Source organism: Heteronotia binoei, chromosome 10 (genome assembly GCF_032191835.1).
Source record: "Heteronotia binoei isolate CCM8104 ecotype False Entrance Well chromosome 10, APGP_CSIRO_Hbin_v1, whole genome shotgun sequence".
Lineage (NCBI taxonomy): Eukaryota > Metazoa > Chordata > Lepidosauria > Squamata > Gekkonidae > Heteronotia > Heteronotia binoei.
The window spans coordinates 77472720-77487256 of record NC_083232.1 but is presented as its reverse complement, the minus strand read 5'-3'; the positions used below and the strand labels follow the sequence as shown (position 1 = coordinate 77487256).

Genomic DNA, 14537 nt, shown 5'->3' with positions numbered 1-14537 from the left:
CTTGTTATTTTTTTTAAAAAAATGGCATTCATTAAGTTAACATCAGCTACATCAGCGATGGCTAGAACATTTCAGTACATTACACGGCCATGACCCAAGGTATCATACAGCTAGTATCATACAGCTAGTCTTCATAATGCCCAAGAAGACTTGCATTTCTGCTTCTTGAACAGTATCTTCCCTCTAGTCAAATTTGCAATCTGCTTTGGATTCAATAGAGATATTCCAATGTGGCATGGGATAATGGAAAGCAGAAAAGGAAAAAAGGTGAAAATCCCATTGCACACCAAAATTATCTCTTTAGATACTACTCAACATTTGTACTTTGGGGTCATCCTGCCATGATATGGGTTGAATCCTACCAGTTCTTCTATTAATACAAAAGGGAGAAAAGATGAAGCCCAATTCCCTTTCTCAGTGCTTCCCTTGGATTACCTGGCTTTTTGTTCCACAATCCTTCGTACAGCCTCTGTGGGATTTAAAAATGGCCTCTCTTCCCTCTTACACTAGAAGTAATGTTAGTAGTATCCAACCCTATGTAGAAACTCTATTCTTCCTGAACAGGTCAATAATCCAGAGCATACTACAGCACACCATATGTCATATGTTAGCCAAAAGGAATTATATAATGACCAGCTCCTTCCTCCTCCTTTGTAACCAATGGCTCGAGCGGTTTAGCCATGTTCTACATAGAATGATGGCGATATCATGCTCTGTACAATAACAGATTAGAACATATACTTCAGCCAGACACCCTTTAAGCTAGCAAAACCCCATAAAAGTGTGCTGCACAGAATGTTTTTACCTTAAGAGTGAAGTTCAGGGGTTGAAAATGACACTCCAAATCCTCCAGCTGAATAAGCTGAGATGCCTCCACAGACTCCCCATAAACAAAGGAACTGGGAGAGACCACGCTAAAGGAGAGAAAGGAAATCACACACAGGGTAGCGACAGTGACCTTCACTTTGTTCCCGTGTTACCGAAACAGCCTTTCTGACAGTTGTTTAACCCTATCTATTTCTTTTCTAGCCATTTCGCCCTCGAAAAGGGAGGAAAGCATAGACAGCATTCTGACTGTGAAATTAAACAGAAAAGCACAAACCTAGACCTCATTGTGACCCGTACTATCCCAGAACATTTGACCCTAACCTTTGACCCAGCAGATCTAAACCAAAACATTTCACTTGACCTCAGAAATAATGTCCTTTCTTTTAAAAAAGGATACATCACAGTGCTATAATTAATGTCTAATGTTTCTATGCAGGAAATATAAATAAAGATGGTAGCACACTATCCTATCACAATAGCCTGTTTTCACAGTCCAAATACTTAGTCCAGTAGGGAAAATCGGGGGGGGGGGGGGGCGGAATCCAGGCCACAAGTTTATTTATAAACTAAGAAAGTATTTATTTATAAACCAAGAAGGTATTTCTCTACTAGATGAGATTCTTAAAATAAACTTTAAAATGTTGCATGCATGCACTTCCTTGTTTTAAGAACTGCCGCTTACCCAGTGATGGACGAGTCTACTTCATGCTTCAAGGGAACAGACAGAATGAGAGTGTTGTCATGGAGGGAGTGCTCTAAGTTCCCACTGGGTCATAAAAGACAATCAAGGTTGTGACCTTTAACACAACTGTTTCTTGAATTTAGCTTCAAAATTTTTGCAATGAACAATAATTATTTCTGATTAAAAGCCATCATATACATGTGTGTGCCTTTAAAAATCTTTCATCTGTTGTGACAGTAACTTTTGAGTTCAAAGTGTACACACACAACCAATGTTCCCTCTAAGCTGCAGCGTCTTGTGAGCAAAAATTCTACTTTGTGAGCTACTGGCATTAAAGTTGTGAGCTGCTGCATAAATTAGTGTGCTCTGGGGTCACATCCTTCCTGAGCTAAGACAAAAACATGAGCAGGAGGCTAAAAATCTGTGAGCTAGCTCACACTAACTCAGTTTAGAGGGACCACTGCATGCAACTAACTCTAGAATCCGGTGTTCTGCCTGCCTTGTGGCTCACATTAACCCGTTTCTCCTTTGACAACAATAATCCTGGAGGTTCCCTGGTACATCGGGCATAAACTATACAGAGTGAACTTCAAAATTTTTCTCCACCTCACAACACAGGGGATGAGGCGGTTAGCAGAGCACCTGGATCCTTCTTTCAATCTTTGGAAATCTGTCACAGGTTGCTGTTCAGAGCCCACAAATAACCCTCCCTGGCTATACTTTACTGGCTTCTGAACTACTCAGTGAAGCTGCATATGTTCAAGTGTGGTCCCCCATCTGGCAGCAGTCACTGGATCACACGAGAATGAAGCTGCAGCCTCACTGGCCTGGATCTGGCACTGCCCCAGCTGTTGTATCATCAAGGCAATGATGCTTTCCTTGCTTCCCAGTTCAGGTACATCTCCATTCTCCAGAGGGCTGCAAAATCATGTTATTAAAGAATGACCTAGCAGCACTGTTTCTCTAAACTGAGTTAGCGTGAGCTAGCCCACAGATTTTTAGCTTCCAGCTCACACATTTTTGTCTTAGCTCAGGAAGGACGACCCCAGAGCACACTAATTTATGCAGTAGCTCACACCTTAATGCCAATAGCTCATAAAGTAGAATTTTTGCTCACAAGACTCTACAACTTAGAGGAAACACTGCCTAGCAGCATATTAAATGGCCACTGCCAATTGCATTGGAACTACTGCAGGAAATGCCAGTTGTCTAGTCACGGAGTCACACAAGTTTAGCATTCAAAGGCCTCTGAATTGCTACATATCGTTTCATAAACAATGCTAATTCTGCATCACTGCTGATGAAGGATTTGACATCTCCATGAACTCTGGCAGAGAGACACACCAGCCATATGCCTAAACCCAACCATAAGCCAACCCCTCCCACTATGTTGGAGATTTGAAGGGGATTTCATGCCTATTTCCTGACACTCCCTCACTTTGCTGCAGCAGATGGCAGCCATTCTTCCTTTGCCCCTGTTTTTATATAGAAGCCGCAAAAGCACAGCACCAAACAGCGCCAGAATGGGAGAACCCTTCCATCCTGAGTTACATGTAAACAGGTTGTGCAGCTGCAATATCATCGTAAGAGGTCTTCATCAGTATTCTGCAAAGAAGTGAAGACTGTGGAAAGCAGCTTAAGAGATGTATCTGGAAACAGTATTGGGAAAACCCAAGTATCTAAAATGGAGAGCATTGGTACAGTGGTTAGAGTGCTAGACTAGGATCCAGAAGACCCAGAATCAATTCCCCACTCTGCCATGGAAGCTTGCTGGGCAACCTTGGGCCAGTCACACACTCACAGCCTAACCTATCTAACAAGTTTGTTGCTGTGACAATAAAATGGAGGAGGGGAGAATGATGTAATCTGCTTTGCATACCCACTGGAGAGAAAAGTGAGGTTTAGATAACTACCCAAATAAACTTGAAAATGACTCATTCTCTGTCTTTGAAAGCATGGTAAGGATTACTTCTTCAGGCAGATAACAAAATGTCCTAGAAAAGGACTCTTCGATGTTGAAAGCTGGTTTATGGTATTTATTGTCAGTAATGAAGGCAGCTGCAAGATCTTGTTCCATACACCTGTTATTGCTGAAGGGTTACTATTCTTCCACCCAGAAATTCACAGAACTGCTAGTGGCCTCCTCTCATCTCCAGCTGTTGTGCATGATGTCTCTGGGTGGGTGGGTGTGTTTTTAAAAAACCAAGGAGTTAATAATAATATTATTTGATATGACTCTGGGAGATGCCAAATTAAAGCCTTTCATTATGCACCATCACATCCAAGAGCATCAAAAAGCAAAAATGGGATCCTGTGCTTTAGAAGTGGTGGGACTAAGAGCAAAAGTTTAGGAAGCTGTGTTATTCCCATTCCCATGTGAGTCTAGCTATTTCCTGTGGCAAGTCACAGATGGGGTTTGCTTTGTTAAGGCACATAATCGTGGAGAGCGTGCTCTGCAGATTATAGTTTTCATCACTCTCTTTATCAAATCCCTCTGCACTCATTAGGAGGGATGTATAGTCAAACAGAGAGTTGGCCATCTCTCCAAGAAAGCTTCAGAATATCCTCTGAGGCAGAGAAACAACATTCAGTTCAGCTGCTCCATGAGGTCTCTGAAATTGACATTGAGAGAGCAAGACAGTCTCCAAAATCCCACGTGCAACACTAAAATGCCAGGGCATGAACCATCTACCACCAAATAAAAGTAATCTGCTTTCTGGCTTGATTCCTATATAGATTATTAAACTGATGGACCAGTAAATAATGATTCTATGGTCAGGACAATAAAATACGTCTGAGCTAAACGTAGTGCAAGCAAAGATGGAATGAGTAAATCTATCCTAGTTTTGGGATTTATTGTATCCTGGCACAAAAAGTAGCAAAAGACAAATGAGTCCCACCATCTGAAAATAGTCTCTCGCCAACTGGGATCCTTGGTTATATATCACACGCAGCGTATGTGAACTATTTCCAATACTTTGAGAGACTGAGAAGCACACTTTTGTAGCATTTGGAGAGGTGCTTTGTAATGGAACAGTGTCTTTATGCTTTGCATCCTAAGCCATTACGGAATGGGGAAAGATTAAACCCACACACCATGTCATTTTTACAGGCTATTATTATCACAATTCTCCAGCATACAAAGGCTGTCTGGAGTACAATAAATCAACTATGATATCATGCTCTGTGTTTTTCCTCACTGGTTTGAACAAAGAGTTGAACTGGATGCTTTCTGGTGGAAGGGAATGATTGATTTGTTTTCTCTTCTCAAAATCCACCCCCCCCCCCCAAAAAAAAAGCTAGGAAATTATTTGCTCCAAGTGCTTAAGTTATAGACATGACACAAACCAATGATACTTGATGTAGCAGTTGGGATAGTGCATAGATTAACTCTGCACTAAAGAAGGATCAACACCGAGGAGGGCCATCCAACCATAATGTAGACAACATAAACGACCTGTCTTCCAAAGAGCTCACAGCTATATTTCAAGGAATTAGCGATTTCCAGACAAACAGAGTCAATTAGCTAACATGTTGAGTTGTAGTATACAACCATTTACATTCTTTCACGTAAGAAGGTTCTCTTAAAGCATTAGCTTTAATCCCTCCAGGGGTGCTTTTAAGTGCTGCGCTGAATAGTGTTTTAAGTATTATAAGACTACAGATGAAAGAGAGAGTGTGTGTGTGTGAGAGAGAGAGAGTGTGTGTGTGTGTGTGTGAGAGAGAGAGAGAGTGTGTGTGTGTGTGTGAGAGAGAGAGAGAGAGAGAGAAAGAAAGAGAGAGAGTGCACCACCTTCTAACTTCTAATATGTTTAACCATCTCTACCATCAGGACAACAAAAGGGGGCAACTGCATACAAAATTTGGGTGTAAGCATTTTCAGAGTAACCCTCAGACATACAGTAAAAGACTGCTTCGTAATCATTTATTTCTAAAAAAGAAAATATCTCTCAAAATGGCCTGATGAGGACTGAGCATGTGTTAACAAATACAGACTATTCAGGGTAGCTGAATGTCAGTTTAAAACAGGGGAGGGAAATAAAACAGGTGGGATGTGGAAGGTGACATACTTAAGTGGTGGATTTGGGTCAGACAGATTAGTCCCCATGATTTCCTCAATGATGCCTTTATGGTCCTACAAGCTTGCCTATACACTTTACTGTACTCCTTGTGTAGACACTGAATTAATAAGACACTCAGTAAAGTCCAACAGACTTGAGCAAAACAGCACCAGGGCACTGACCAGCAGGAGTAGTCAGTGCCCAATTCCTTGTAAATATTTCTCAACAGCTTTCCACTCAAGTTCAATAGAATTAAATTCTTGCATGTAACCTTGCAAGGAACCCTTCTTTAAATTGGGGCTAAATGGATCCATTCTGGATACTCCATCCTTCAGATATGAAGAACACCCTGTTGCCAACAAATATTAAATCTCACTGATACACACTTTTATACAAAATGAAGCCAAATGGGGATGGTAACTCCAAGTATAGCTTCTCTTCAGTTGGCTAAGGATGCCAGAAGCCCTACCTGATCTTCATACCTGAAACCTCAATATAGGGGAGAGATGAATAAAGACAAAAGAAAGAATTACAAGGGAAACTGGTGCCATTTTAGTGTTGGTGTGAATAATGCCTTCCAAGATATATGGTGAAAAAGGTCTGCAAGCTGAAAACGCAATCCATCTTACCTCTGAGCGGTGACGAGGAATGAAAGCATCTCTTCTTCTCCAGACAAGTGACTTGTGTCAAAAATAACACTGAATTCATACTATGGGGATGATAAAGTCAAAATTAGCAATGAAGAATAAGCTTTATTTGAAATATAGACTTTTCACTATGTGACTGCATGGTTCTAAAACATACCTGTACAGCATTATTAGGCCCTACTCAAGACTCAAAATGTGTAAGATGTGAACAACGGGTTGGATCCTGACAACAAGATTTGCACACACAAGAGAAGGGGCAATTCCTCCACCACCTGTAGCAGCCCTTCAACTTCCCCTCTCATGTTGCTCCTGGTAGGCTTGCCAACCTCCAGGTGGTGGCTGAAGATCTCCAGGCAACAGAAATCAGTTCAACTGGCCACTATAAAAGGTGGGCTCTTTGGAATTATACCCCACTGAAGTTTCACCCCCTTCTGGTGGCCACCCCCTAGAGCAGCATTTCAGAGGGCAATTTGCACTGCTTTAGGAGGAGCAGAGATTGCACTTCCATACACAGATTTTTGACAGCATCTAAGACAATGTAATTTTTTAATATATTCTTACACAACTTCTCTTATCCAGTCAGGGGACATAAAAAAGGAGGCTTCAAGGTATGCACAATGATCAACTGATGGGCTATAAGGGGATAGCTTTTGCAATACCCATTTTGTTAGAGTTGAATGGGCCATCTCTCGAAGCCTGGGACAAGAAAGGAATGAGAATGAACTGAGATCTCTAGAGTGATCAAGAAAGACTGTTCCACCAAGTTATAGCTGCAAACAGAATTCATATTAAAAATGTTCAGCAGCACTGTCAGAATCAAAGGACATAACCTCTCTAATAACTTAAACAAATATGATAAATCAAGTTGGAAACAGGGAAAATTGCATTTATTTTTACTGGCGTTGTGCTAGAACTAGCTGCACTTTACACACTTTTAATGGCGGAACAAGATGCAAAACACGTGCAAAACACAGCAGGGCAGCTGAAGACTGAAATGGAGAGAGCCGTCTGTGCAGAGAGCTACACACGGCATTTTCTGGCAGCTAAATGAAATCTCATTTGGGCTCCAAGACCAAGAGCAGTTGTCACAGTCTGGAAAGCTGACCACAGCATCTTTGTGGCCAAGATGCAAAGCCACACTATTTGCAGAGCAGTCTGCACCCCACAAACTCCCTTGACTATTGGGAGGTCTTAACTCATTACCTTGGACTTTGATCTCATGAAAGGAAACCCCACACTGCACTTGAGGAAGTCCGATTCTGGTTCCAGCAACTCACATGCAATGCCCATCTCTTCCTGAAAGAGGAAGGGGGGGGAGGAAATATGTTTCAGCACATAAAACAAAAAGAAAAAAATGTTTATTAATGCTATTCTGTTTTTCAGACAAAAATCATCTCCTAAAGCAGCACATACTGCAGCAGGTACTGTATGTATACAAGAACCACAGGCAGTTCCCTGAAGCATACCAATAATTGTTCACTAGGAATTATTTGTTATTATAAAGAAAGTGGCCAATAATGACTCAAGGAGAACCATTCCTTTAAAAAAAAAAAGGTAAAGGTAGTCCCCTATGCAAGCACCAGCCTTTTTCGAATCTGGGGTGACACTGCTTTCACAACGTTTTCACGGCAGATTTTTTATGGGGTGGTTTGCCATTGCCTTCCCCAGTCATCTACGCTTTCCCTCCAGCAAGCTGGGTACTCATTTTACCAACCTCGGAAGGATGGAAGCTAACTGGATTGAATCTGAACCAGTCATTCTCTCTCAGCCTAGCCCATCTAAGTTTGCCAATTTTGGCTTCGGAAATTACTGAAGATTTGGGTTGTGTCTGATGAAGGAAGAGTTTGGAGAGGGAGAACCTATCTCACAGGATTCCTGTTATGTGGGTTAAATATGGGAGGAGATAATAATGTTGTGAACCACTTTGTCTCCCCAAAAGTGCCATAAAAATATCTCAACAAACATGCAAAATCTTTAAGGCTCACATCGAAGAGAGTGCACTCTGCTTCTCATAAGTGACAATAAGTCATTTCTGAGGATCCTGTGTCCCCCAGGAGCAGCATTTTTGGGGAGATCAATGGGCTGCAGGAAGAGGGAGACAGGCAGGAGAGTTCTGATCCATTAATGGAAATGCCTTTCATCACTGGAAACTAGTTTGGATCTGGTCCATTAAGATATTGGATTGGATTTATAGCCCACACTATACTCATAATCTCAGAATGGTCACAATCTCCTTTACCTCCCCTGCTACAACAGACACCTTGTGAGGTAGGTGGGGCTGAGAGAGCTCTTACAGCAGCTGTCTTTTTAAGGACAACTCCAGTGAAAGCTATGGCTGACCCAAGGCCATTCCAGCAGGTACAAGTGGAGAAGTGGGGAATCAAACCCGGTTCTCCCAGATAAGAGTCCGTGCACTTAACCACTACACCAAACTGGCTCTCTTAGATTGCTTGGGTGAAAAGGGGGAACCAGATGCACAATGAGCTTGCATTCTATTGAAGAGAAAAGCCAGGTTGACTAATCCTAAGGGAGGAATCCTAAGCAATGGGTCTTATTCCTAGGAAAGTGTTTTCAACCTTGCAGTCAGAACATGCTTGGTTAGTTCTAATGCCCTGTCATCTATGACAGGAAGAACTATTTGCCTAATCAAGGCTGAGATCAGACAGGCTGTTTGGTCCAATGTCGTCTCTTCTCCCTACCGGATTTAATATGTGCTTCCAGACATTAACATCCGTTCTCCATCCTGTTCCCCAGTCATCCCCCCTTCCTTACCCTAGACTTCCTTGACCCCCGAGGAAGTCCAGCATTTACTACTCAAATTATCCCACCATGCATTTCTGCCCATCTAATCACCTCATTGTGAGCTCAAGATGTCTGGAGATCTGTGGCTTTTGCTACGTGGCTGCCATTTTTTCTCAGTTAGCAATATGCACAAGACTTTTCTGTCTTCAGCAGAAAAGTGGGCAAGGGCTTGTGTTAGCAATTGTGTTTAGTTTTCAGCCACATTCCCACAGGTTGAGTCACTCATATGCACTCCAACACCATGAACCCAGCACACGCATTGAGGCCACTTAAGCCTGCAAACTGGCGAATAAGCAGTTCTGTGCATGCACAAAGTGGAGTTGTTTTTTAAAAAGAAGGGTGGCATGTCAGGTTGCTGCTCTTCATAACAAATAGTTCTGGAGAGATTAGAAGCTCAGCCAGACCGCACCAAGCCTGCCATCTGATTGAAGCTGAAGCCCAATTTTTGAGTACCAGTAAGGAAGCCAGACCATAAAGAAGGAAAGCATAAAAATGTAATACAACAAAACACAAATTTAAAAAAAAACAGGGCATCATCATATAGCTCCCCCCCCCCCCCCGACAGCGAAAAGACAGCTTGAAGTTTACAATGATCAGATATTGACTCCATCAAACTAATGGAAGCTATACTACTGAGAAATCTGAAGTGGTTTCTGGGTGTCCAAGCATGATTGCATCACTCATTACAGTATTTTAAGATGCAACAAAGTAAGCACATTAAAGTTTCATGCAGCTAAGCACACTGAGACTATTTCAGAGGCCTGGTTGGATCAGAATGTTGTTTAAAGCCAGTAACACTATGAGAAAATACATGACCATTTTATACATTTTGGTTAGCTACAAGCTGTGTGTACATCCTCCCTTTTAAAAATTTTACGTAATATTTCATAATTTCAGAACTGCACAAACCAATAGCAACAACAGTTTTCATGTATATTGTCACAAAATATAAATACATTTAAACTGGTTTTGTTTCAAGTGCTGCTGATTAAGAGTGTGAGTTAAAATGTCAAATATTAAGATATTATCGTTACATGATTATATGTGACTTGCAATATTCTGCCCAAAGGGAGATGCAATGTGCAGTCCTGAAAACATGAAGTATTAGGACTACTTCTCCCTTTCAACATTTGATGAAGAACAAAATGTATTTATCTTTAATAAATAACAGCTACTATAACCACTATCTAATTAAAATAGCGACCACTACCACCATTCTTGGCATTGTCTTCAGCAGAAAAGTAGGCAAGGGCTTGTGTTAGCAATTGTATTTAGTTTTCAGCCACATTCCCACAGGTTGAGTCACTCATATGCACTCCAACACCATGAACCCAGCACTCACATTGAGGCCATTTAAGCCTGCAAACTAAAGGAAGACAAGGCAGAGTGTTTCACATGCCGCTCTTCTCAAGCAGTACATTGCTTGCTGTTGATCTGGCTTGCCAGGCAGGTCTTCACTGAACAGTGCCCATAATCTGGCCTGGTTCGCATAGTTCTTGACTCCTGCTCCAAGGGATATCTCCCTACCTTTCAGGGCTTTATGTTCCTGCCCCAATGTTCCATTTCTCTATCTACTTGCCTGCCTTCGTTGATGGAAAGGAGAGTTCTGCACTGCAAGCAGGGGTGGAATTCTAGCAGGACCTCCTTTGCATATTAGGCCACACACCCCTGATGCAGCCAATCCTCCAATAGCTTACAAGGCTCTTTTTTGTAAACTCTTGGAGGATTGGCTACATCAGGGGTGTGTGGCCTAATATGCAAAGGTGCCCCTTCTAGAATTCCACCCCTGGCTGCAAGTGTGTGTGAAGTCGGGTTGCCAACTATGGGTTAGGAAATTTCTAGAGATTTGGGGGTATGCAATGTCAGCAGATATGCAATGCCAAAGAATCCATTCTCCAAAAGAAGTTTTCTTCAGCGGAACTGAACTTTCGAGTTTGGAGATCAATTATGATTCTGGGGGACTTTAGGCTCCCCTTGGAGGTTGGCAAGCCTAGATGAAGGATTGGCAAATCAAGTGGTGAGGGAGCCTGGCTTCACTAAGGGGAGAACTATATGAGCTTGTGATCCACCGCATGTGGCCCCACTACATAACTGCAGATCCCCACTTGTGGGTTGGAGACCACTGATCTAGGGGTTCAGTTTTTATTAAAATCCATCAATTAGCACAAAACTTAAAGAGAACCTTGTCAAAATGTATTAATGTACTTGCTCTATGTTAGAGCCTCTCATTTGCAAAATGTAGAAGGACTATCCCACATCTCTGCTAATACTTGAAGTGGTTTTAGAAAATTCTTCTATATAATTTAGCCAAGGCCAACCAACCAGACTGATTACCAACCAGTCTACTGTGGTTTTTTCAGGGATGTAGCGGTATAATATTTGATTTACTCTTAGCCTAAACTCCCACATTTCCTCACATTTGATATTTTTTTTAATATACATTGCTTGAAGTTTAGCATTTTTAGTTATTTAACATGGCTACTGTTACCTTAACAGAATACTGGCCAGATTTAAATTGAAATAACACTGCAGAGTTGTAGCTGAAGAACATCTGTTGCTTGGAGACACATATATATGGACATATATACTACACACTGTTCAGCAAAAGTGAAAACTAGTCATGACCAAATCTCATTCTGTTGCTTTCACTGGTATCTATTATTAGACTGTGCCTCATATATAAAGAAACAAAGCAAACTATTGATATTTACAGGAAAGCCAAGAGTGTAATTTAAGAAGATGTCCCAGGCTTTTTGTACTGCTGCAGAGAATGCTGGGGTCCAACAGAACAATTACCAGCAGAAATTTGCAAGATAATCTCAGCCTCACCCTTCATATGATGCTGTGCAGCACCACTGGAGATGGTCTACACTTGGGGTTACCATGCTCCAGGTGCAATTGGAGATTTCTTGGGATTACAACTTTTTGGGAAAAGCCGACAGGAGATTAAATGTCTCTGGTTAGGGAGGGCTCATCTCAATGAGATGAAGGGTTAGCTGTTACTTTTCTACCAGGTAATTGATCAGAATTGTCTACTGTGATGGTGAAAAACAGTATGGACTGTCTGCCAATGTCTCGAGGTGGCAGGAGGAAGGTTGCGGGCCTTGCTTGCCTGGGAAATTATAGATGTTTGTATGCAAATGCTAGAAGTGTTTGAAGTAAAATTGGTGAGTTGGAATGTTTAGTGTTGGGAGAAAACATAGACATTGTGGGAATTTCAGAAACTTGGTGGAATGAGGAGAATCAGTGGGACATGGTGATTCCTGGATATAAGTTACATCAGAAGGATAGGGAGGGAAGGGTTGGAGGTGGGATGGCTCTGTATGTCAGAGAGAATATACGGTCCAGTAAGACTGAGGTCAGAGAATTAGATTCCCCTTCTGGAAATGCTTTGGGTTGAAATAGAGGGCCCAAAAGGAAATTTAACTATGGGAGTTTGTTATCGCCCACCAAATCAAAAGATAGAGGACGATTATAATATGATGGAAGGATTAAAGATAGCGGCTAAACATAAAAACTGTGTTGTAATAGGTGATTTTAACTACCCGCAGATTGATTGGGTCAATATGTGTTCTGGTCGAGAGAAAGAGACTGAGTTTCTTGATGCTCTCAATGACTGTGCTATGGAGCAGATGGTCTCAGAACCTACCAGGGGTGGGGCAATCCTGGATTTGGTCCTAAGTAATGCCCAAGACTTGGTGAGAGATGTAAAAGTGATCGCACCGCTTGGGAGCAGTGACCATAACGTTATCGATTTCACCATTTGTATAAATAGGGAGCTGCCTCAAAAGACCGGCACAACCACGTTTAATTTTAAAAGGGGTAAATTCTCTGAGATAAGGAGGCATGCGAAGAGGAAACTGAAAAGAAAGGTAAATACGGTCAAAACCCTTGGGGAAGCTTGGAGGCTATTTAAAACTACAATCCTAGAAGCTCAGATAAAATATATACCACAAGTTAGGAAAGGCACAAACAGGTATAACAAAAGGCCTGCATAGTTAACAAACAAAGTAATGGAAGCTGTAAAAGGTAAAAAGGACTCCTTTAAGTGGTGGAAAACCAGTCCAAGTGAGATTAATAAAAGGGAACACAGGCTGTGGCAAATCAAATGCAAGACTGTGATCAGGCAGGCAAAAAGGGACTATGAGGAGCATATTGCAAAAAACACAAAGACCAACAATAAAAATTTCTTCAAATATATTAGAAGCAGGAAACCAGCCAGGGAGGCACTGGGGCCCTTGGATGACCAAGGGGTCAAAGGATTACTGAAGCAGGCTAGGGAAATGGCTGAGAAGCTGAATGCATTTTTTGCCTCCGTCTTCACCGTGGAAGATGAGAAGTGTTTGCCTGCTCCAGAACCCCTTATATTGGAAGGGGTGTTGAAAGACCTGAGTCAGATTGAGGTGACAAGAGAGGAGGTCCTACAACTGATAGACAAATTAAAAACTATAAGTCACCAGGTTCGGATGGCATACATCCAAGAGTTTTGAAAGAACTCAAAGTTGAACTTCTGGATCTTCTGACAAAAATATGTAATCTTTCATTGAAATCTGCCTCTGTTCCTGAGGACTGGAAGGTAGCAAATGTCACCCCCATCTTTAAAAAAGGTTCCAGAGGAGATCCGGGAATTTACAGGCCAGTCAGTCTGACTTCAATACCGGGAAAGTTGGTAGAAACCATTATCAAGGACAGAATGAGTAGGCACATTGATGAACACGTTATACAACATTGAAGTCTCAAACCCCAAACCCCGCCCTCCTCAAGTTCCATCTCTACATCTCCAGATATTTCCCAGCCTGGAATTGGCAACCATCTTTGTATTGGCTTTGTAGATCAGTGATATTTTGTGTGTTTGAGGAACCGGCAGGTAGTCACCAGAGCTGGGGTCACAGCTGAAACTGCCTTAAAATATTTGAAAACTGAGTATCAGCAAAGGTCTTCCCATGTTTGTTTTGTTCATATACTGACAAGGTGAACATTCTGACAGCTACCACTCAGTTCACAAGAGGGACTAAATACCTGAGAAGGGTCAGAACGAAAACCCTGAACAAAGAGGTGGGCCTGTCAACTGCACATCTTCGTACAATACTATAAACAAGGGCTGAACATTCAGATATATCCCTACCCATTTCATCAAATCTGGCACATATGAAAACATTTAGGCTGTTAAAATAAACAAACCCTGCACAACTCAAGTCAGGTAAAAGCCTTTTAAATTGAGGACCTTTTTCTAGGACGGTGACTTTACATGTTGGTATAACAATAGTGAAAGTTTTTTCAAAGTTGATCACTTAGGGACAAAGGAGCTCAAAGAACAATGACAAAGACAATCAACTAGTAGTGCAAACAGAGTTGTGTATCATATCAGATTTTATGATTAAAATAATTCAAAAAGGATGGTATATATGAGAAAATACATTCAAAATGCATTCTGAAACTATAAATTCATTTGTCCATTATTTAAAATAAATACCACACAATGCCATATTAGCAGATGTTTGAGAGCAGGGCTTTTTT

The 14537-nt window shown here is 41.6% G+C and overlaps 1 protein-coding gene across 1 annotated transcript in view; it reads right to left on the bottom strand.

The window, feature by feature from the left end:
• Positions 1–14537, bottom strand: part of ITGA9 (integrin subunit alpha 9) — a 297444-nt gene that overhangs the window by 67766 nt on the left and 215141 nt on the right. The window contains exons 19-22 of the mRNA XM_060247617.1: positions 7422–7514; positions 6201–6280; positions 1511–1594; positions 806–914 (exon numbers count right to left, since the gene is read on the bottom strand). Coding sequence (XP_060103600.1) covers positions 806–914; positions 1511–1594; positions 6201–6280; positions 7422–7514 — 366 coding nt within the window. The remainder of the gene's footprint in view (positions 1–805; positions 915–1510; positions 1595–6200; positions 6281–7421; positions 7515–14537) is intronic.